This window comes from Astyanax mexicanus, chromosome 15 (genome assembly GCF_023375975.1).
Source record: "Astyanax mexicanus isolate ESR-SI-001 chromosome 15, AstMex3_surface, whole genome shotgun sequence".
In the NCBI taxonomy this organism is placed as follows: Eukaryota; Metazoa; Chordata; class Actinopteri; order Characiformes; family Acestrorhamphidae; genus Astyanax; species Astyanax mexicanus.
Window position 1 is genome coordinate 28,192,763 of NC_064422.1, and position 24,034 is coordinate 28,216,796.

Sequence of the window (24,034 nt, forward strand, 5' to 3'; positions counted from 1 at the left end):
AGCAGAAAGAAGAGGAGGGGGGAGATGTGTTTGTGATTGTTATGCTATTTGACAGCACCTCAGGCTATGTATTTTTTGGAGAATCTCTGAGGTACAGCAGGGTAGAACTTCTGCTGTGTTGTTTACACCAAAGGTGAGCATGTTTCTCCAACTCTGGACTCTTTAGCAGATGTCTGAAGGAAACAGCGCCCTGCTATAGGATGAATAAACAGAATAAAAAAGAATAAAGAGACAGAGAAGAAATCTGTACTAAATTGTATACCAATCTATACATTAGTAAATTAGTAATATAGTCCACTATCATTTAATTTGTTGAATTGAAATTACAGGAGGAACACTTTAGAAACTAGATATGTATATCCTGAAGGATAAAAATTTCAAATTAAAATAAATTAAAAAGGTGAAATAAAAAAGAAAAAGTTTGTGTATTGAGAGGGACAGAGAGAAAGGGAGGCTGAACATTATCACAATGATGGTGAAGAACCAGTTCAGGCTGGTTTAAACCTGATACTGAGGTAAAAGTGTCTTCAAGTCTATGAAATAGTTGTGTGATGATGGCAGAGGAAAACTTTAGGTGTATAAATAGACTAAATATACTTACCTGGATATTGTCCTTGGGGGACTTCCTGGGGAATGGCGGCCAAGTTAACTTCTGTTTTTAGAACAACATGTATTAATAGTTATAGTCCAGTGACATGTTTAAAAGCAGTATGTAAAAGTAGTATAGGTCAGCAGTAGTCAGCATTAATATATGTATGATATATATATACATAAATATATATATATATATATATATATATATATATATATATATATATGACCCAGTTAGTCCAAAAAACAACTTTTATCTTTTGACAGTGAGCAAATAAACATCAGGCGAATAGTTTCAAACATAAAGTTGGATGATAGTTTTGTGTCTGGCCCATGTTTTTGTCTGAACTGGCTGTAGAAACCTTTGACTGGGATTCCCACCCTCTTGATTCAGTTGAGTGTTTAATGTTGTCATGTGACCACTAGATTATACAGCAAGTGTGTCCATATGAGACAAAAAGGTTAAAGTTTTGCAAAATTATTAAGTATAATGGTGCAGAGAAGCAAAAATATTATGTCCTCATATGAGGACGCAGGGTCTTAAGAGGATATATATATATATATATATATATACCCCTACCCTGTTGTAATGGTATGTATGACCCAATTGATGAAGGGGGTGGAGCTACAGGTATAAAAGTGCAGGTAGAGACATGGTGCTGGGGCTTTAATTTCATGTTTTGCTGAAAGACAGGATTTATTTTGTGTAGGGGACTGAATCTTAAAAGAGCTAGTGTTTGCTAGAGTCCTGTGTTTATGGTCACATGTGACCCGTCTTATTTCCTTTTTGTACAGTTACAAAAGTTGATGTTAATTGGCTGATAAATTGTGATTAACTGTGTGTGGGTAATGCTGATATTGAGGTGTATGTGTGGGGGTTATGACATTGAATTCGTCATTTTGCATTTACATGTTAATTTACATATTCAGTACACCTAGAAGATGAGTTTTTATGCTTTAAAAGTAATGGAAAATGTTGTCCTGCTTTTAAAAAATTAGCAGCAACTCAATTTGGCCACAACGTAACAGGTGGTTTAAGAGATTTAAAAGTTTTTTTTTTTAGCATGTTTTAAATCATTAAGGCCATTATTGACACATATTACACCATGATAACACACAAGTAAAAAAGAAGCTGCATCTATCATCCTTATCTGGACACACAGCGATGTATTAAAAATATAACGCACTGGATGTTGTTTTTAACACATCTGTTTTGGGAGTGCTCCATGTGATCTCCTGCGTCTCTGATGTTCTCCTGCTGGAGCCAGGCTAATTTCAGCTGATCCTAAATTTGAATGAAGTGAATAAACACTGTCTGAGGGCAGGGAAGTGTGAGGAGACACAGAGAGAGAGAGAGAGAGAGAGAGGGAGAGAAAACAGTGTCTGTCCTCAATCCAGGACTGCAGCTATAGCATCCTGCACTTTGCACTTTTGAGCAACTTAAGACTCCCTCGCCACCGTCTCTCTCTTATCCAGCGTGGCAGATGAGCTTGGACAAAAAAAAAAAACATCATCCAGCAGTGGAGATGAGTGGAGCTGGCCACCACACATCAGAGCCCAGCCCAGCCCAGAGCTCACATCTCATTAGGAGCTGAGAGAGGAGGACTGGCATGTTGCATAAAGGCCATCAGACTGCTTCATATGCAGCTCAAGTGAAAGTCAAAGCGAATCGTGACATATCAAAGTGGAGACACTGCAAACTCAGACTGACGGGCTACCCTCATTCGTCACACTGACTGGGCAGCAACTGAGCAGCTGAAGCTTTGTCTGGGCTGATTATATGTGGTGAGGAAGGGTGGGTGATGTGGCAAAAAAAAAAGTAACATCACTATAGCTTACAGCATTTTCATGACGCAGATCATGATAAGTGTCATTATCAAAAACTGTTTATCGTATTTAGGGTGGAGTCAGCTAAAAGTAGCCATTTTAAAACCATTCACAATAAATGTTTTTGCATTGTTGCAGCAAACACAGCCTTACCTGTAACAATAGTTTTGATTCTGTTTTGGTCTGAGGTTGCAAAGGTGGGCGGGGCAGAATGTCATAGAAATGATGTCAGAAAAATCGTATGGTAAGTAAGGACAACATAGCTTTTTTTTCTCATCAATAATAAGACTGATAAAGCAAGTATAAATAAGCTTACCAACAAAACATATGCTCTTTCTAATTTAAAAGTTGTCAATTAAAAAGATACTTTGATTTTTGTGTAAAACACATTTTAGGTTCTGGCCTATTTTAGCTAAACTTTCTGTCGTAGCTCAGGAGAGAACCTACTAATACTTTAACTCTCATAATTACAGAACAATTATACTTTTTTACATTTTCTAAACTCATGATTAGTTTAAAAGTCTTATGTCAGTTAATAAAATATCATTAAATGTCATACATAACTTATTTAATGGTCTTATTTACCAGAATTTTTGCTTACTCCACCCTATAACACCATAGACTACATACAAATCCAATTCAACATGCTGGGACCTAAACTTTTGCTTGGTGTGCATTTTTAATTTTTAGCTATTTGGGATAGGACATAATATGTATAAAACTGTCCTCATATGGAGACAGGAATTTGTTTAACATATAAAAAATATCCCTGTCATTTGGGATCAGAAAGATTAGTCCAGTTAATTTATAAACACAATTTTTTTTTTTTTTTTCCACAGTATGATGGAACAAGAGGGTGGACAATCATGGGATGGAGAGTTGCAGATATTGAATTGTTCATAGTACCATTGTTAAAGATATATTTTGCTTTTCTGAAATGCTTTTAATAAGCATAATAATTTACCACAACAGGGTGACAGCTTAAGCTTTACCTCAGCTAAGTAAGCAGACCGTATATGAAATATGAAGTAGAATTAGTGACTGAGGTCAGAGATTACTTTTTTAATAGGGGTTTTATTTTTAAAAAAAGACAGGATGGAAAGGGATTTCTCTGACAACCATGTGCTTGATCATGCTTGTAGACCAGCTGAACCATTTATTACAAATGATAACATGCCCTATGCTGGACAACATCTAATCTATTTAACCAGCATAACCAGCTTGAACTGGTAATTTATTTATGGATGTATTTATAAATGTTTATGCCTCAATATCAGCATGAAAATCAGACTTTTCCCTTCTTTTATGGTGCAGTTATTGAATACTTCCAATACTGACTATACCCAAAATATACCCTTAGAAATCACATAATTCCACTCAAACAACAGTATGAGGTGTCGAGGTGCTAAAGTGTAGTTACACTCTGAAACACTGCTTTTAAGTCTGTGTAAATATGATTAAGAAGTGACATCTCTATTTGTTCCTTTAATCAAACACAGGCCTATCTGAGGATCTGCTCTAGTGTGTAACAATGAGAGCCGATTCATCAGCCCCATCTCTGATTACTTTAACAGCTAAGAGACCTTAAGATAAAAAACAGAGCCATCATGTAAAGGCAGATGAAAGATATTCCGTTTCTATGAGAAACAGCAGATAACAACAGAAAACAAGCACAGACTATAGTTTAGATTAAAAGAGAAGAGTTTAACGAACAGTAAGACTATGATTTATACTTTATTATTGTCTTACAATTTAATATTTTGCTCTGTTGATGGACTGTAAAGACTTAGATTACTAAATTGACTGCAGAATATATAATGTTTTAAGAGTTTTATTTTTTTTTTTTTGTAAATTTTTTCCAGGTTTTTGATGTGGGAGTGGGATTATTGTCATGTCCCCTGTGCTGCCTGGTTTAATAAAATCATTGATATTAAGAAAAGGGTAACAGAATTGAAACAGTAAATTATAACTCAGTTTTCATGCATCTTGGCCTGTTCTCCTCCACCGGTCTTACACACTGCTTTTGGATAACTTTATGCCACTCCTGGTGCAAAAATTCAAGCAGTTCAGCTTGGTTTGATGGCTTGTGATCATCCATCTTTCTTTGATTATATTCCAGAGGTCTCTTATTTTTTCCCAGAGCTGTATATGTATCTCTACTCTCTCATCTTGGGATAACTGCTCTTTTATAAAGGGAACATCAGTGACTTTTCAAGAAAATTAAGACACTTGCTGAATAATAATATAATGATAATATAAAAAATATAGCCGCAAGCGGCAATCATCGGGTTCAAGCACCAACTTGCACAATGGTGCCTACTGGAGCATTGAATGGTGATGTGTAAGAAGGTCTAATATGATTGGAGATGCCCTGTCACATTTAGAAATTATCAAGTTTTTCACCTGTTATTAATGTTGAGCAGAGGCCTTTCAACCTGATCAGTGCTTAAATTCACATGTAAATCTAGTGAACTTTGTAGGATATTCATTAAGTGAGTTAGAACTAGTCAAAAGGTGTCTACATGTTATTGGTATTGATCAGGTGGCTTCAACCAGAATGTTCACAAAGTGGTATTCAGATTGACCTTTGAACCTTTGCAGAACAAGCTGAAATGTTTGACCAAACAAGTTTAAATTAACACAAAGGAGTGAATGTTCTGATATGACATGTAATTACGAAGTTATTATAAATCTAGTTCTGAATTAAATGGCGCTTCATCAAGCACCAACTAGCACAATGGTGCCTACTAGAGCATAGGATGGTGATGTGTAAGAAGGTCTAACACAATTGGAGACATTCTGTCACATTTAAAATGATCAAAAGTCTTTCACCTGTTATTAATGTTGAGCAGAGGCACAAAGGAGTGAATGTTCTGATATGACATGTAATGTCAAGTTATTCTTAATCTAGTTCTGTATTAAATGGCGCTTCATCAGAGTGATATTGTACAGAGGTCTTTAACATTGTGAGATTACAGCAAATACTGCAGAGTTACAGCAATTTAGGTTAGAAATTCCAAGGACGCACAGATTGCTTGATGCCTGGAGAGTATTGTATGTGAAATTTTCACAAATGTTTTTAATGAACATTTACCTAGAGACTCTACAGTGTGCAGCAAGACTGAAATGGAGGTGATAGGCCAAATATCCAGAGAGTAGTTTCAATATAGCTATTTTCAAACAATTAGCAATTATGAATGAACAAAGCACTTTTTAAACATAGTTGTATTGAGAAATTTGTCAGAGCCACTGTACTAAATATGGCAAAAACAATTAGATGTCAAAATAGTACAGCATGATTGACATATACTCGTTTTTTTGGAACAGCGCCCCCCAGTGGGCGGATTGTTTCAGCACTTTGCAGGTCACTACAGTGTCTCCACCTGAACATAACTGCCAAATATCATCCAGATTGGGCAACATTCAGCCTGCCAAAATGTCTGCTGAATGCTGATTGGCTGATGGTGTTCAGCCATGTTGATTGATTAAGTTGCCCTTTGAACATCCTTTAGAGGCTGTATGATAGATTCTGCATGCAAAGTTTCAACTTGCTAGGTTGCACGGTTGCTGAGAAACAGTGCTCCAAATTTACCTCTTGAAGTGAATGGGGCATATATCCGGAAGGACTAATTTGCATATGGCGGCCATATTGTTTACATATTTCAACTTTTTCTTACTGAATATTGAAGCGCATGCTCTCACGAGTGTTTTGATACCAAACATGCCAGGATTGGTCAAAATTCCTAGGACTAGTTTGCAAAAGTAGGTTTTGCATATTATGCAAATTAGCACAAAATCTATATAGACGGAAGTGCATGGTCCAAATTGGAAAGTTGTTGGTATTGACCCAAGGAATCCATCAAAAAAAGAATTTTGAATGTAGGTCTTATGGTTTTTGAGTTATTGAGAAAATTGTGAAAAATGAATTTCCTTGTTTATAGCGCCACCACTTGACCACTCGGTGCCATTTTTGTTGTCCACCGAGATGCACTGATCCTACATCTACCTACCAAGTTTCATTTCTCTATGACTTACGGTTTAGGCTGCACAACTGTTTTTACAGGAGAAAAAGAATAATATAATAATAATAATAAGAAGAAGAAAAATCTTAGCAAAAACAATAGGGTTCTACGCACCTTCGGTGCTTGAACCCTAATAATATTGCTTTATAATAATATACGCAGTGGTGGCTTAGTGGTTATTATTATTATTATTATTATTAAATTCACCTAAATTTACATATTGTTTTCATACTTAGCTGAGGGAAAGGTTAAAATTTCCACCCTAATTTGGAAAAATATCAGAGCATGACAGAAAATAAAACGTGAAAATATAAAGTGTTGAAGCTGGAAAATATTCTGAATAGTCTGAAGTCTGAAGCCTAATAAACACAATAGTCAAAAGAGGTGAAAGTATGAGGGCCAAAAGGCACAGTGTTCTGATAATGACTCATGAATAACATAAATAATGCATCACACCTCTAACATAAATAGACACGGAGGTAAAAATGGTTTATTCCTCTTATGATTTTCAAACCTACACTGCTTTTGAGTGAGTGGAGGTCTCTGTGGAGCTGCTGCTGCCGCTGGCCCCGCTGGCTGTGTCTGCACGGGGACAGTCAGTCCCTAACTCTCAGTCCCTCAGCCCAGAATCCCTCCCCGGACACACCAGCTGACTGACTTACATAATATCCGCCAGTGTGTTCAGAGCAGGGGGAACAGGGGGAACAGGGTGTGAGGAGGAGGAGGATGAAGGAGAAACACAGGGCCCGAGTGTTGACTGGATTTAAAAATGGTTATTATATACGCTTCTTAATTCTCACCTGATAATCCTCTCGCAGCTGTTTGTCTCCCCTATAAAACTGTAAAGCCCCACAGACCGAGACGGACAGAGTGACTTCTGCCAGACAGAGACGGGACAGCAGGGCCTGAAGGGGCTCTGTGAGATGGAAAAGGTTATTTAAGGCAATACATTTCCATTTCCATTTCCATATAGGTTTACTCCGTCTACTTCACACTCAATCATTCCTCAGCAGAGAGTAAATAGCTGAGGATCACAGCAGAACAACAGAGTTTTCCCTTTAAACAGGCATTTTTTTCCTGAAGGCTTAGTGCTGATACAGAACTTCACTGGCCTGGGACAGGAGAACATGTACAGTGTGTACCCACTGCTGAGCCAATCAAAGCCCTGCTCTTTTTATGAATGTCATTTCAAAGGCAGCCAATAGCTGCGGTACAATGGCGCCCCCTGTAGGAGGAGACACGTGGTTAGCTTTTCATTAGTGCTAAACATTTATTAAAATACTTTTTTATCCCAAAAGACTAAACTTTAACATGCTGAACATATCACAATAGCATATTAATCATGTTTAAATCATGTTTTATTCTTATTTTATTTTTCATTTTTTATTCATGCTTTATTCTTATTTTATTTTATATTTCAGTTTTTATTGTTATTCTCTTGCATATTTTTCTCTTTGTATTTTCTGGTTTATAAAGCACTTTTAATGACCGTTGTGTATGAAAGGTGCTATATAAATAAACTTGCCTTGACTCGCCTATTACACACTATTAGGCTACTTTAAGGTATACTATACTGTATACTATTATTATTATTATTATTATTATTATTATTAATAGTGGTGTAGGTTTGACAGATTTGTACACAAAATATTAATGTACTAACCCATTTTCTACTAACTGGAAGTAATGAATCATTGCTCTAAAGCCATGTTTTCTTTCTTTCTTTCTTTCTTTATCTATATATGATAATAATAATGTATAACATTATGTATGTTTGTATATGTTGAAAAGTACTGCAATACAAAAAAAGGTTCTAATATTGTTCCAGATATGAGTAGCTCCTCCCTTTTTTTGTTTCACATTGCATTGTGGGATGATAGTGTACATTGGAACCACAGTCAAAAACAAGCAGTTCTCATTATATATAGTGGATGTTTGAATATTCTCAACTTTGACACTTTTATCTACAGTAAACACTACATACGCTATGGGTATTGCCCCCTTAAAATCTTCGGGAGATGTGTCTACTTTACATATCATAATTATTTGTTTAGACCCCAAACATTTAACATTAAATATTATGTAGCCCTTTTGAATTTCCCTGTTATTTGACTAAAATAAAACTGTAGGGCTAAAGTATGATGTGTAGCTGATTGTGAAAATGTGGTAAAAAAAATTGCTCAGCAAAGTTTATTGTATAAATACATGGACAGTATTTCTGGAGGGACCAGTGAGCTGCACTGAAATAGAGCTGCTGACAAGGGAGTCGTGTCTGACTCTAAAATAGTCATTAAAATCACTTTTGTAGGTAACATTTGGTGTTTTAATAATCCAACACTCCCTATTGAGCCCTGTATTCAGCTCCGCTGCCAGAAAAAGCACCCCCTCTTAGGAGCACACGTTATGTCGCTATGTATGTAACTGTGACTGACATAACCATGGCTTTTGGTGCGGATTTCTACGTAAGTTAATGTGGATTATCTCCGCTTTTATGAAGAAGACGTGCTTCTGACTGAGGGTGCCTTGTGTGCCGGGGGTGTTGAATTTGGCACAACACCGGCAAGCCTACTGAGTAGTGAGTAATGACGTGCTCGGACACAGATTGTTTAAACAAAGTGTAAGTGCAGGCAAATGGGGGAGTAAGGAGGGGACAGAATCGTGCTCCACTGAGTAGACCCTTAAATAGTCATTGAGGTCCCTTTTGTAGATAAAATTAGGTCTTCAACAATCCAACACCCCCTATTAAGTCCCCCCACCCACATTAACAATGCTTCTGCAGCACTTCATACTGAAAAACTAGTTAGTGTAAATGGAGGAAAGTCTTCACGCTGGTAATATTTCAGTTCACTCAGTAAGCTGTAGTTTGTGGAATGTCCACTAGATGGTCCACTAGGACAGATAGTTGAACGCTTTCTCCTCGTGTAGCTAGGTTGGTGTTTTGTCCCTGATGGTGTTCCGTAGTTCACTTGTGTACCAAACAGAGCTGGAGGCAGGCGCTGTGCTGCAGTTTGAGTAAAGTAAGTTTGTTTTCTAATGTTATCGGTCTTTCTAATGGGTTATACTGTAGTATTCGGGTTTATATCGTGTCGCTAGATTAGATAATTCATCTGTTTTTGCTGAGATAAATTCTGCTACTCGGCGCACGAGGCGTATTTAATTGGAGTAACTGTTAGTTAATGAGCGCGAGCTGCTGCAGGTGAAGTGAGTGAAGGGAGTTTGGTAGCGTTTTGTTTCTCATCGCGTTTTAACGCTTTTAACGAGAAGTCCTCCGCGTTCACACCGTCTACACTTGAAATAAACGAGTACAGCTCAATAAACATAATTTAACCTGCTCTAATCAACAAATACACACCAGTAAACCCAACTACCGATCTGTAGAACAGTGTAACGTTTTGAAAATGCAGACCTTTCCCAGCTTGCATTTCAACTTTGGATCAGTGTTGAAGTTATTGTTGACCCTTTTAAAGTCTTAAATTAATTTATCTAAAATGAGGCCTTATTTTGTCTGACAATGTCCTAAACCCGTCCCCTGAGGTCATAAACTTACTGTGAATTCTGTAAATTTATTTTTTTTGTAGAGAACCTCATTTGAGTTTACTGTAGAACTACTCGTATATATGAGCAGCTAATTCTGTAAACTTAATATTGGTGTTTTAATGGTGTAAAACCTGATTTGAGTTTACTGTAGAACTACTCATATATATGAGCAGCTAATTCTGTAAACTTAAAATTGGTGTTTTTATGGTAGAGAACCTGATTTGAGTTTACTGTAGAACTACTCATATATATGAGCAGCTATTTATTCACTAATAAAACCACAGAGATTTTAGTTTCATATTGACATTTTCAATTTCACCTTAAAACGGCGCACACGTTTCATTTAGCCTGTAGTACATTTGAAGTGCCTTAAGAGTTTTTTTAATACATTTCTGCATTAGTTGTGTTAAACAGTTCACATAAAACTGAATCTTATATGAATGCTCTGTTGTACCTTAAAAGTTGAAGACGTTAAATTGTCGCCACAGCAGCATTGAAGGTGGAATGATAAATTCAAACAAAAATCTAAATTCTTCATGCGAGTGATTTAGAGACTAGTGGTAATAAAATGTGTTTAAAAAGCTAGAGAGCAGGGGGTGATTTGGGACGGGTCTGTAAACATTTAGTTAAAAAGCAGCATTGCCAATACATATTTTACTATGGACAAAAAGTTACAGTAATATCATCTGATAATATTAAGACAATACTAAGAAATTGAATTCATGGGATGGCAAATCTAGGAAATTTGTTTTTATAAAGTTTGTAGTTCTATAAAACATGAACATTATGGGGTTATCATATCATATCACTGAATTTGTAAAGATCTCATTTTCATGTATTTAGTGTAAAAGTTCTGGAGATATTAATGTAGCAATTTGGATTAATGTGATGCAAAGCATGTCCATTTTTCTTTTAACAGTAAGCATACTTTAAAGTCCTATAAAACCAAAATTAAATCCTTTAAGAACCCTTTGCCTACTATTAATAACAATATCAATTGATATTGATGTAACGTTTTGAAGTAATGGGACAGAAAATGTATCCATTTAGCTTAGCTTGAATTTGGAGTCCTTTAAATCCAGCAAATCAAGTTATCGCTACTTAAATTAGGCCTGGGTGATATTGTAAGAAAAATAATCTCCATTTCTTTAAATATATGAGCGATTCTTTATTTATAAATGTTTAGTTCTCACACATGATTTTGTTGTAAATAGACAACACAATTTAAAGTGCTATTGTTTCCTTTACATTTAATGCCAATTTGTTTTATGAATAGTAAGCAGGTCCATTTAACCTAACAGCAGCTTTTTATATTAAACACAGTGTAAACTTATTCTCCTTGTATTTCGGTTAAGGAAAAATGTAAAATATGAAAATCACAAGAGTTCTTTACAGGTGTCTGACAGAACTACTGAGATTTATTCTGGCAGCTTCTGTATGTAAATATATATTATTGATCTTGATTATCATTTTGATCGCATGAAAACAGTAATTTGATAAATCAAATTAATTTTATTAACCTCCCAGCCCTAATCCAAATATGTGTTAGAGTAACTACACTCTCTAAGACATGGTTTACATTAGTAGTCCTGCTTAAAAATATGATGCCAATATTAACAGAATTTAGATATTTGACAATATTTTGATAAAAGTTTACTTGGTGAAGTCTAAATACAATATATGGCAAGTTCTGCACATTTGCCATCCCATAACTTCAAGACATCAGTGGTGTTATTTGATAATCCTTTGATTTGCTTGTTTTATAGGAGTCTAATTTTGGTCTATAAATAACCAAATAGACAGTTTCTGCCTAATTTTGCAGTCACATAACTGCAAATTCCTACAGTAATATAATTTGAAATTAAACATGATCAATACTATGGAAAGTGTTTAAGACATTAGTGGTTCCATTTCATAACACCTTGTTTTTTTTTCCTTTAAGACTTTGAATTGTGGTCTGTATACATCAATGTGTCAAAATTTAACCTGAATATTTTTGAGCTGATAATTAATTAAGACCATCTGATCTTACCACCACCAAAAAAAAAAAAAAAAAACTCTATGCTGGTCAATGGGTAGTTAATGAGCAAAGGGTATATTTATATTTATTCTGATTGGCCAGCTGGATTTATACAGCAGGGTATACACACGTGCCCCGCAGCAAAATGAGTGTAAAAGATTATCCTTCGATTTCTTTTATTTCTGTTTATAAATAAGGGTTAATCGTCTGTTAAAGTAAATGAATGTGTTTTAAAGCATTTGTGAACATACTGATGTGTGATGCACTGATTCTTATTTTCTTTTGGTTTGTTTACAGGCTGATTCAACTTCCTGTAATTGGTCCCGTTTAGAAAAGCTTTCACAGAACTGGACTGTGGTTTCCGGCTCCTTTCACACCTGCTTATTTGCTTTGGACCCAACAAGGTAGGTGTGAAAGCTACCCAACACTCTACAGCTTTAGGTTTCTTACTAGGTTATAGCGAGGCAGTTTCAGACAGTATAAAAAAACACAAGCACACATTTTTGCCCAAATTGTCAGTTTAATAGATGTTAAAAAAGTGTAAGGCTAGGATGCTATGATGGGAACATGATGTTGATCATGTCTGAAGGACAGATGCTTTCATGGCAACCTGAAAATGGGATTCTGGGTGAAACACCTTCAATCACTCATAACTTCATCACGCGCTCTCAGCTGGAACAAAGGGCCCAAACCGTGAGCATTAGGAACAGTGCTTTCACACACAGACAGCAAACACACTCCCAACAAACAAACACACACCCCCTCACACTCCAGGTCTCCTTTATAAAATAGTGCATAGCTCAGTAAAGGTACATTTCCGTGGTCAATCATCTCAGAGCAATCTACTCATAGAATATCAATCAACCAGTAAAATGTGATTTAAAACCGTAAAACAATCATTGTCCAAACATCAAAACCAAGCCAGCTACGTTTCATGTACATATTTATATTTCATATATATTTATATTTAATATACAAAGTTACATTCTGAACTGCAAAGGCTCATTGATAGAAATAAATACTGGGATGGCTAAATTTGCAATGTAAAGCTGTTTATCTTCTGAAGTGGAGGAATAACTGCAGACAAAGCAGTGCTCCCCCTCCAGTCTGCTTTAACGCCAGCAAACAGCAGCAGAACATCAGCAAAATGTTAGCGCACTCGCTCGTCGCATTACAGAGGCCTGTGGTTAAGAGTCTAAAAGCCAAATGTACAAAAGTGTCAAAAATAGGCATTTAGTCTCTGATGCTCCAGAATCTACACAGAAGAGAAAACGTTCTTCTTTTGAAAAAAAAACAAACAAACAAACAAAACCAACAAAACTCATCAAGCCTTTGACCATTACATCATTCCAACAGTATTGCATAACATTGTTTTTTCTGCCATGACTAACATAATCAGGTGGTATCTTCTCAAACTGTAAGGTCATATTATACATTTACTATAATTTTTCCTGTAGTGCTTTGGTAGATTTAACATTCATACAGAAACATATTTTTTTTTCCTTTTAGTGGAGAATTATATACTTCAACATAGATCAAGGTTTAGATCACAGGTTTAGCTGGAAAATCCTGAAATGAAGAAGGAAAAGGGGGAAAAAAAGGACTGTACAGCAAAGCAGCCAAAAGGCATGCAGGAGTTCACAAGCCTTGGCCCTTAGAACCTTTTTTTAGAAGGTGCTTTGACTTTGCCCCCCCCCCCCAAAATAACATTTGCACAAAATGCAGAGATTTTCAATCATTCTCTGACTGATTTCTAACCTAACCGTGATGCACAGTGTGATCAATGGGCATTGATATAAAGAGTGAAACAGCAAGACCAACTAGGGGAAAAACACTAGATTGTCCTGATTCATCAGTATTGCCATCGCTGCTGAGGATGCGATTTTCCTTTTCCACTATCCATCTATTGTTTTCAGAAAAGGACTGAGCCTCGTATTGCCACAAAAGTGAATGTGTAAAGACTGTGCATGTTTATCCAATGTAACCTCCTCCTGATAGCTGGACGCAACAATAGTGACCCTTCAAGAAAACAGCAACGCTTTTTAAAACCAGAAAGAAACTTAACAAAAGGCTGAAAAAATACGCCAGGGAGCGCATTCTGAAAAACTCCTTCTGAAAAAGTTCATTCCTGCCTGGAAAAGGCTGTGTGAGCGAAGAAGAAAAAAAATCAAAATCAACAAAACATTCAGTCTCCATTCAGCATAACCTGCCACACTATAAGGTGGCTACGCTCCGCTTTAGCCAGGAAGGGCTGCAGCTTCAAGGTAGCTTCCTCCAGGTCCTCTCCTTCTCCTGCCTCATCACCTGGAGAAATTACAGGTCACAGTCAAAATATATTTCTAACTGTCCTTAAATCTACTGTACAGTTTTTAACTGTTACCCTTGGTCAAAATGCATATTTATGTGTAGGCAGTTAAGTGAACAAAAGATAAAATGATCTCTAAAAGGCATGAGATTAAAACCTTTTTAAAAAGATGAGTGTTTGTGATTAGAAGTACTAATGTTGACTTTTTAAACTATGTGTGCCAATGCAGTCAGTTTAGGTTAAAGTTATTTTAGTGCTAGCATTCTAAAATGCAGTGCTTTTAGCTGATGCTCCCAACAGGCTTACAATGCTAGTTATAGGGGCATAGAGTTTCCCGTGTAAAGAAATCACTATTGTTACACCATTAAAAAACAAAGTAGCTCCACACTTCACTGGTAAAATTTCAAGGACCCTGAGATTACCTTCAGGGTAGTTCTTTAAGTGCCGCCATCATTTGGCTGATGAGCACGGATGAACAGGTAGAATGGGGAAAAAATTGCTAAATGAATTCTGTGGAATTGTATGGGAATGTTTAATGAAGTACCTGTGCACTTTCAAAAATTTCAGTGCCTTGTTTTAAATATCAGCTATGCCCCTATCTATAGTATTGTAAGCCTGTTGGAATGCTGGTGGTAAACAAAGGTGGGCTATTCTACAAACATTCTTACTCGTTATGTTTCACTGTACACTGTACCCAAATCCAAATTCATTTCACAAATGGAATTATTTTGTAAAAATTGTTAAACAAACCAAAATGTTTTTAATACTTAAGAATCTTCCGAAGGTTCAGGGGATTTTGAAGAACAAACACTTTGTATTTACCATGTAGATCAATATGTGTCCCTTAACTGTTTGTCTTTAATATTAATAAAATAAATAAATGAAAAAACACTGAATGATAAGTTGTGGCCAAACATTTGACTAGTACTGTACATGCAACTAAGCTGAGAACTTTGATAAATAGGGGCTCTTGTGTAAAGTATACTAACCCATTCTGAAGTCTATGTATCCCTCTCCTCCGCTCATGACCAGGACCGACTTGGAAAACTCTGTGGGTGTAGGAGAGTCTGCTGCTGGCTTGTCGGCTCCTGCCTCGCCTCCTGAGCCGGAGGTTGGGATCACTTGGCCTGCCGCGAGGGAACAACAGGTAAACACAAAGTGAAAGCTTTAAAACTGAACAATTAGTTATTATGCTGTTCCTATTCAATGATCTAAAAAGCAAAGAAATTAAAATAAAATTGCTGCCAAAATACCTGAAAAAAAGCTTCATATTTTAACAGTCATACCTGGAACAGCAGTGAAGAACTTGACTGCATCTCGATGACCATGGAAACAGAGCTGAGCGTGGGCCATGGAGCAAAAAGGTACAAATGTGCCCGGCGTCACTTTATCACTGTTCTCATCACCGTAGACACGAACCACGTTGCCTGGCCGGTTGGACGCTCCTTGGGTGGCTTTCTTCGCTTTTTCAGGTACAAAAAGAATAGTTGTTGATTATTAGACAGACAGCAATTACATCAGTTAAAAATGTAAAGCCTGGCAGCACAAAGGGAAAAACATTTTTTATTTTTAGACTCATTGTCTAAAAACATTTAAAAAATGTGTCCAAAAAGAAGTGTTTCATTGCAATGCTATTTGAAAGGAAGATTGCCAGAAACAATTATTGATAAAAAAAATATGCACAACTCTAGGATATAATTATTGAGCTAAAGATGCAGAAGTAGAGTGTAACGGATGTTCAAAGCAACATGCCAGATTTCTTTGCTTGGAAATGTAAAGGTTCCTAATGGTGTCCAGTGATGAAAATTTTCATTTTTTTTTACAGGAAAATGCACATCTCAAGACCTTACCATAAAGACGCAGATGCAATGCCATCAGCTGTCGCATCACCAGACCTATACCTGATTGTAAATGTATGGGCTTTAACTAGCTGGACATGCCATCAGTACTCTACCCCTACTGCAAAATCTGCAGATACTGTGTTTTAAACATAAAGCATGAGCTGGATTGATGGATTATCACAGGACACCATTAGAAATCTCTACATCTCCAAGCCAAGACATCTGGCATGTGTACTCAGAAAACAGAACAGAAGTGCCTGTAGTGACATTTCTGGTAATCTGCCAGTGTACAAGATTGCACTCCACAGACCTTTTAACGCATGATGTGTGAAAAGGAAAAAAAAAAAAAAAACTGACAAAAGCAGGACTCGTCACTAAAGAGGTCCCAGTGCCATTCTGAGCCACTTCATGACAGTCTGGCACAACAACCAGAGTTTCATTTCTGGCAGTTGATTTCTTCTGGATGCACTATTAATCTAAAAGGTCTACTAAAAGCAAGCAAACTAACTAATCTACAGGCATGTAAATGTTCTAGTAAACTTGTATAGCTGGTAAATAGTGAGAAGAAGATGCGCTACAAAGTACATACTGTCAGTTAGAGGTATGGAGATGATGACACCGTTCCCTGTTCCAATCCATAGGCGATTACACGACACCGTCAATGCTGTGATCCTTACAAAGGAGAAGCCCAGCTTACCAGTGCCTGAACCAGAAAAAAAAAATACTTAGCCTAATAAGACAGAAGACAAATGAATAGAGCACAGCAAAAGCAAAATAAAAGGAAAAAAAAAAAATCACCGAGCATCTTGCTGACATAGGGCTCTATGTCCACATCCTGCAGATGTTGGTAGGTGTGAGCATGAAACAATCGGAGTGTGGAATCCAGACGGATAGACACCCAGATGCCATCACCATCCCATGCTAGTTGCCTCACTTGACTCTCTTTGCGAGGGTGGGCATCAAAGGATTTCTGTATATTGAGAAGAGAGCAGAAAAGATAAGAGTTGGTAATTTTCTGTGAAACTTTGACAGGTAACTGGTTTGATAACAGCACAATTTATAATACCTCTATCTTCATAGCTTTAGGCTGGATGACGTAGATCTTGTTTCTGTAGCCACACCACACTTTATCGTGCACCACGGTCATGCAGCGGATTGAGTGATGAGGCCGGCCCAGATCTAACAAGTGGTAGTTGGTCAAATCCCACTGACCATCTGCAGAGAAAGAGAAAGACGCTGAATTAGAGCAGATGAGAAGACCGAGAAAGCTGAAAGGGATAGATGGATGTATGTGTGATGGATGTATATATATTTTATAATTTTTCTTTTTATCCCATTTTCTTCCCAAGTTACACAGCCAATTACCCAACCCACTCATTAGGACTCCTCCATCACTAATCACGTCCCAATGCCAGGAGGGTTAAGACTAGCACATGCCTCCTCCGATACATGTGAAGTCAGCCACCGCCTCTTTTCCAACTTCTGCTGATGTAGCATTACAGAGTAGCCAGAGGTTCCGATATCAGCTCACAGATGCCTTGTGCTGAACAACATCACTCTTAGGAGTGATGTGGAGGGAAAGCGCCATCTACCCATTAGAGAGAGCAAGGCCAATTGTGCTCTCTCAGGGCTCCGTTAGCTGATGGCAAACTACAAAAACAGGATTTGAACCAGCGATCTCCTGATCATAGTGGCAGCGTCCACTCGGAGCCCAAGTATACATTTTTCTTGTGTAACATATTTGAAACATATGACAGTATCCTTAAAGAAAAAGTGTTAAGGGCACTAAAAACTGCAAGATCCTCACCTACTCCTCTGTGGAAGATTGCCAGAGTGCCATCAGCCAAAGCCACTAAAACTCTGCCTTTGACATGCCTTTAAGTGAGTCAAAAAGAGTGTGGTGTAAGAAAAAAGCTTCCATAAGACATGTTTTTAATGTGCCATTACATTTTGCATACGTTACACAAATTGAACTGCTCTTCTTACACAATCCCCAAAATGGAATCCTTCAGCTTTATCGAGTGAAGGCACTTCCTCCACTGAGCAACAGAGGAATGGACATATACACTGCAACACACAAGCACATAGGTCTCATCACAAAGCCAAACACAGCACCAAAAAAAAAAAAAAAAAAAAATTATATATATGTGTGTGTGTGTGTGTGTGTGTGTGTGTGTGAGACTGATAAAACAAAGAGACCCCTACCAGCCATTCTGTGCTCCAAGCCACATAGTGGGCAGGACGCTGCTCATCTTGTTGGCCTCTTCTCTCATCAGGTCTTGATCTTCAGGCACCAGGCTCACCCCATCCTTCACCAGGTCAGATTCCCTAGAGCATAATTTGGCAAGAAAACACATTTAAGTAAAGTGTTTTGAATGAACAGAAGTACAGTATATATGCAAGTTAAAATGCTTATCAGTATAAATTAAAAATGTTTAAATACTGTGAGCGTTTGCCTCACACCTCTGAGTGTAATTGGACGGTGTATCTCCTGTGTTCTTGACTCCGAGAGGATCAGTAAACACATGCTCTGTATAAACGCCTGGCTGGCTTTCTTCTGCAGGTGTGGTGTTGCTGCTCTCTGTGGCTTCCAGGGCTTCCTCTGCTGCAGCTATGCCGTGTTGTCTACGCATGCCCAGCAGATCACCTGGACACCAGCAGAAATGAGTCAGAGATTTTACAGATAAGGCACAGAATTTTAACAGTAGAACAACAATCAGAAAATACAACTATTCAGAACTGCCAGTCTGGAGCACTGCTGCTCTCCTGATGCATGGCAGCTTTCTGTTTATTGCAGTCCTACCTGAATACCTGATGGCATAAACTGTTTTTAAATGTTAACAAAACTATAACATGTTTATTAATTAAAAAAAAAAAGGTTTAAACATGTATCTACAAATAAATACATAGGTTTAGTATTTTATAGTTTGACATTTAAGTCAAAAAGCATACTATGCCTCTGGGAGAGAAACTGGGGATGAAATTTGGATTTTATTGTTGAAGTCTTGTTTATCTTTTGAACTTAAAAAGAGATTGGGAGGTGTTATTTAGTATAACCCCTTTTTTCTCATTTTTATCCCATTTTCTAAACAGTTTAAGGCCATTTACCCAACCAGAGAGAGTAAGGCCAATTGTGCTCTCTCAGGGCTCCGGCAGATGATATTTTAACCCTTTAAGGCACGGTGGTCACTGTAAGAAACATCTTAATTTTGCAATTTTTGTGTTTAACAAACAGGAAATGATGTAAGAACTATAGTTGTGTAAAGCTGGGTCTGGCGCTGATTTAATATTCAATACTGACATCAAATTACTGTCTAGCCCTAAATATAACTCTTTGTCAATAGAAAGAATTAAGTAGTACCACAGTCTTCAGATTCCTCTACAGAGTTTGCACTGGCAGTCTGGGGAATGGCTACAGTTCCTTCCACAGAGCAGCCAACAACAGTGATGCCGTCTAGAACCCCCTCAGAGCCGGTGGAGTTGTTGTTTACTGCAGTTTCAGCCTGTGATGTTCCCTCAGCACCACTAGCTTCACTGTCTGCAGGCACCTCTTCACCAGCTGGATAGTCTGTCTCCCGTGCCCCTGGACCACAAACACATCCAGCACTACATTAATAAAGCAGTCAAAGACAGTATTATCAAAGAGAGATATGTTTTTTCTCTCTTTCCCCTCTCTTTATTCACTAACCTGGCACACTGGCAATGCAGAGAACATGAGAGTTGCAGACGAAGAAGTTTTCCAGAATGTTTCCAGGCTGGTTGGCGTCGATCACTACGACCTTGGAGGTGGCTTGAGTGCTGGTGCAGATCCACACCAGACTGGAGAGCTCATCCTGGTGTCTTAGCTCTTTCTCCTGCTCCTGAACATACATACACACAATACCACACACTCACAAATGGAGACGCTTCAAATGGTTGTTTAAATTATGGCATAGAAGTTCCACAATGTTTCCATAAAGAATCATGCTTGTAAAAGAGGAGATGTGTGAGTGTAAAGTAGCTTTATTTTATGAAGTGAAATGCACACTCAAGTAGGGTGAGGATGTGTCATATTCTATTAAACAAAGATTGCTGCACTAACCTGTGAGATCCACATGGGGCCTCCTGCATAGAATATGTATGTGATTTCTGCCAAACTACCTCTGTTTGCATAAACATTTCTATTCAGTCACAATCAGTACAACCTATTGTGCTTTCCACTATGAGTGTGATTAAGCTGTACGATATGACCAAAAATTCATATGGCTGAGATAGGCAACTACATATTCCAATAACAATATACATCACAATAGATAAGTTGAGATAACACCTCTCAACTTAAACAGGTGTAGGCATTTCCAAGTGATGGCCTGAGGAATCTCTTTATGACCAGTTTGCATACTGCTAACCCAGGACAGTGTATTTCTGTGGTTAATACAATAAATGTGTGTTCTGACAAAGACGAATGTTTTAGGTATTAATATTGGATATATTGGCTAGTAATATTTAAATTCTGATGTACCATAGACTGCCTTATAATCATAGTTATGTGTGTGATGAAACTTCTTCCTGTGTGCAGATGTTTTCATACCTTTAGCTCTTGTTCTAGTTTGTCCAGGCTGCTCTGAGATCCTTTCCTCTGAACTGGGCTGAGGCTGCCGCTTTCCACTCCTGAGACATCTCTATAAAACACACTCGCTCCTACAATAGAGCCTCCATCACGAGTCTTCCCTCCTGACAGATTCACCCCTGCAGCACACCATAACTACACACACAGCCATATACACACGTGAGGTTAAACCAATCATCTTACAAAAAGCTGGTAAGACTGATGAGCTGCAAATTAAACATTATTTTCTTTTACCTTCATAGAAGTATCTTTCTCATCTAAAGGTCTGAGGTACACAGGCACTGGTAAATTCTTCATCTTACTGTCTGCCTGAGCTCCATTTGAAGCCTTTTAATAGAGAGACTCAGTTTCAGCTCACTGAACAATCATGCCTGTGCTGCTTTACAAACATTAAAAAGCTATAAGAGCTGTCTATACCTTGTATTTCTGAGGCAGACTCCAGCCATAAGCCTGTACCCTGCCATCCTCCTTCTGAACATGAGCCTTCACCTGCCTGTACTGAGCTCTCTTCTGCTCCCTACGGGATATAATACTGTCCACTTCCGGCCTGCAGAAACACACATTAAATATATACACACATGTTAAATATACACACACTAAACACACACACATTATATACATAGTTTTTACTTTTAGATAAATTTCACCAGTAAGCTAGAAAAATGTACTCTAAAGCTTTACTCACTCCTTTCTCCTTGGGTTAAAAAATATTTTATTTCTGTTACAAATTACTGATTATTGTTTTATAATCTTTTATTGTTTGTTTTCACTTTAATATTTTTTTATTCCAATTTTACATAGTATTATTATTATTATTATTATCATCTTTTATTATGGTTTATTTCCTAAATATTTTTTAGTCTGTCTATTCTTTTTGTTTTCTATTACTTTAATTTTACTTTGGAATCTTTGTTTTAACTATCTTAATTTAAAATCTTAAAGTTTTTACTTTACTATTATATTTATTTATTCCATTTTACAGATTATTATTATTATTATTATCATCATCACATTTTACTTTTTTTATATATATATATTTTTTTTATTGTTTTACCTTTACAAATATGTTTCTGTGGCTCTCACTCCCTCAGCCAATGTAAACCCAACTTAAATAAAAAATATTATAATAATATGTACCCTAACAGGAGAGTGACCAGATATAGTATATACACATAGTAAACCTGGTGTATAATTTTCAACCTGCTTAATATACAAAAGCAAAAAATACCTGAGAGCTTATTGCTCAGAGACTATTTTAATGCTAACAGCACAACCCTGTGGAGACTTTTTAGTTTGCTAAAGAACCGTAAGCCTCTTGAGTGAGTAAATGAGGGAGAGAGAAGCCAGGTCTGTGTGGTTCTCTGCATCTAAAAAGCATTGTAACCTGTCTGGTGAATCCCAGTCATACAGAAGTCACTTACTCCTCGTTGAGGAAGTCAAAAGCTTTGGACTTGTCGCTGGGCAGCTGGGCGAGGGTGCTGCTCCTCTTCTTCACGGAGGGCACGATGTGTGAGGTGGGGGCGTTGTACTTAACGTTAACGGGAGCCTCAGGCTTTTTGCCTGTGGCGCTGGAGGAGGAGCTGAAGAGCCTGCTGAAACTGGGTAGGGGAAGGTGGAAGGGAAGTGGGGAGAGGGGGAAGAGACGACAGAAAGACTGATATACAGACAAGCAGTAGCAGGAGCAGTGTTAGAGGTCATAGGTCAACAGTTAGGGGTCCAAGGATAACTTCCCAAACATAGGGCATGCCCCCACCCTGCTTTGCAACAGCAACCAATCAGTTTCTCAGCATGTTAAATCAACACCACCAAACTAACCCTGCAGACAACCTGTTAGGAATATGCTGCTGTTTATATGTTTAGTGTGAACTTGCGTGCAAGATGATATCAATATCCTTTTACATTTTTATATTTTATTATATTGCAATGTTTTCGTTTGCAATACTGTATCAACTTTCAGAAGCATTGTATTGATCTTTAATTATTAGTTTACATGTTAAGATTGGTGTCAGAGGTGTTGTGTTAAAACTTGATACCAGATAGCAGTGTTGAACTCTGTTGTAAGATCCCATTTTTCTGATTAGGTAAAATATTAAGTTTTCTTTTTTTTATAAATACAATAATGTTTTATCATACTCTATAACATTACAATATAATAGTATAACAAAAATAGATTGAAACAATCACCCTTACAGTATCGCATATAGCAATATATTGAATCAAAAGCCCTGATCATGATGTGTATCGTTCTAGCTAATACACAACCTATTAATAGTTAGACGTATACATTTTTTAAGCAGGGGACTTAATCTAAAGCCCTGTCTGAACAGGATTAGTTCTACTTGGGAGAGTAATGTATTTTCATATAAAATATTTAACTGTTTTCACACAAAAAGATGGGAAATGTGAGCGGCTACTCAATTTACACACTGCTGTGAGTTTTACAAAAAAAAGGATGTGTTGATAACCACATATAGCCCCCTATATTATAGCCCTCTTATAGTAATAAAGAAATGTAGTTTTAATATTAGCAGCTACATAAAAAATGCTACACAATGATTTGACCAAAGCTACCAGTAACGTTATGTCTCGGAGGGGTTCATTGGTTTGTCTTCTGGATTTGTGTTGTATGTGTGTAAATATGTAGGAATGATGAATAATCCTGAGATTTGCCAAAGATTTGAACAGCCCAAGCTACCTGTACCATCCAAAACAAACTTGTTAAGTTTTTTCCTTTTTCCAGCAGGCTTAAAGAAATATTAGCCAAATCTAGTGTTATGATTACAACATATTTTACAGAAGATAAAAGGTGGTGTAATCTTTACTGAAGAGGGAGCGTGGAGTCTAGAAAAAAGGACTGACATGCTGCATTTGGACTGGACTAAAATTAATAAAGATGTCCAGTAGTAATTACATTTTCCCACCTCCCCAGTTAAAACAAATAGTTACATCTGCCCAAATAGTGCTTAAATCTGCTGAACTATTTAGATATTAAACAATGCTAACACATACTGTGTGCAAAAAAATCTACACTCAGACATTGTGCATGCAAACAAGCACTTAACAACTGTCCAAAATCACACAGTGCACAGCAAGTCCGTAGTCTTTAAAAGACCCACAGAAATCTTTGTTTAAGCCTAAAACATCTTCTTAAGTCTGCACTCAACACAAACAGCTATCCCACCCACCCACACACCTTCTGCAAACATAGAGGACAACAGGAGGCAGGATAAAAAGCACATGAAAGGGGCAAACAACAGGAGAGTAGAGGAATTTTAAGTATGC

At 37.2% G+C, this 24,034-nt stretch overlaps 1 protein-coding gene and 1 long non-coding RNA gene across 8 annotated transcripts in view; one reads left to right on the forward strand and one right to left on the reverse strand.

Annotated features, from left to right (window-relative positions):
* The window catches only part of LOC107197833 (uncharacterized), a 137,100-nt gene extending 119,740 nt beyond the window's left edge, over nt 1–17,360 (forward strand). The window contains exons 1-5 of one of the 2 annotated variants that reach the window (XR_001518808.3): nt 9,283–9,457; nt 12,295–12,401; nt 15,335–15,449; nt 15,583–15,774; nt 16,128–17,360. This is a non-coding gene — a long non-coding RNA (uncharacterized LOC107197833). Of the gene's footprint in view, nt 1–9,282; nt 9,458–12,294; nt 12,402–15,334; nt 15,450–15,582; nt 15,775–16,127 lie in introns of those variants that run through there. The other variant, XR_007424548.1, reaches the window with a different exon arrangement.
* Nucleotides 12,498–24,034, reverse strand: part of spag9b (sperm associated antigen 9b) — a 64,182-nt gene continuing 52,645 nt past the window's right edge. For all 6 annotated transcript variants that reach the window (XM_022667879.2, XM_022667877.2, XM_049465169.1 and 3 more), the window contains 16 exons: nt 22,174–22,350; nt 21,170–21,299; nt 20,987–21,079; nt 20,714–20,887; nt 19,832–20,003; nt 19,505–19,726; nt 18,607–18,790; nt 18,349–18,471; nt 18,130–18,210; nt 17,951–18,018; nt 17,210–17,358; nt 16,942–17,113; nt 16,733–16,846; nt 15,589–15,765; nt 15,292–15,429; nt 12,498–14,301 (listed from right to left, as the gene is read on the reverse strand). In XM_022667879.2, coding sequence (XP_022523600.1) covers nt 14,183–14,301; nt 15,292–15,429; nt 15,589–15,765; nt 16,733–16,846; nt 16,942–17,113; nt 17,210–17,358; nt 17,951–18,018; nt 18,130–18,210; nt 18,349–18,471; nt 18,607–18,790; nt 19,505–19,726; nt 19,832–20,003; nt 20,714–20,887; nt 20,987–21,079; nt 21,170–21,299; nt 22,174–22,350 — 2,293 coding nt within the window. In that variant the 3' untranslated portion in view covers nt 12,498–14,182. The remainder of the gene's footprint in view (nt 14,302–15,291; nt 15,430–15,588; nt 15,766–16,732; nt 16,847–16,941; nt 17,114–17,209; nt 17,359–17,950; nt 18,019–18,129; nt 18,211–18,348; nt 18,472–18,606; nt 18,791–19,504; nt 19,727–19,831; nt 20,004–20,713; nt 20,888–20,986; nt 21,080–21,169; nt 21,300–22,173; nt 22,351–24,034) is intronic.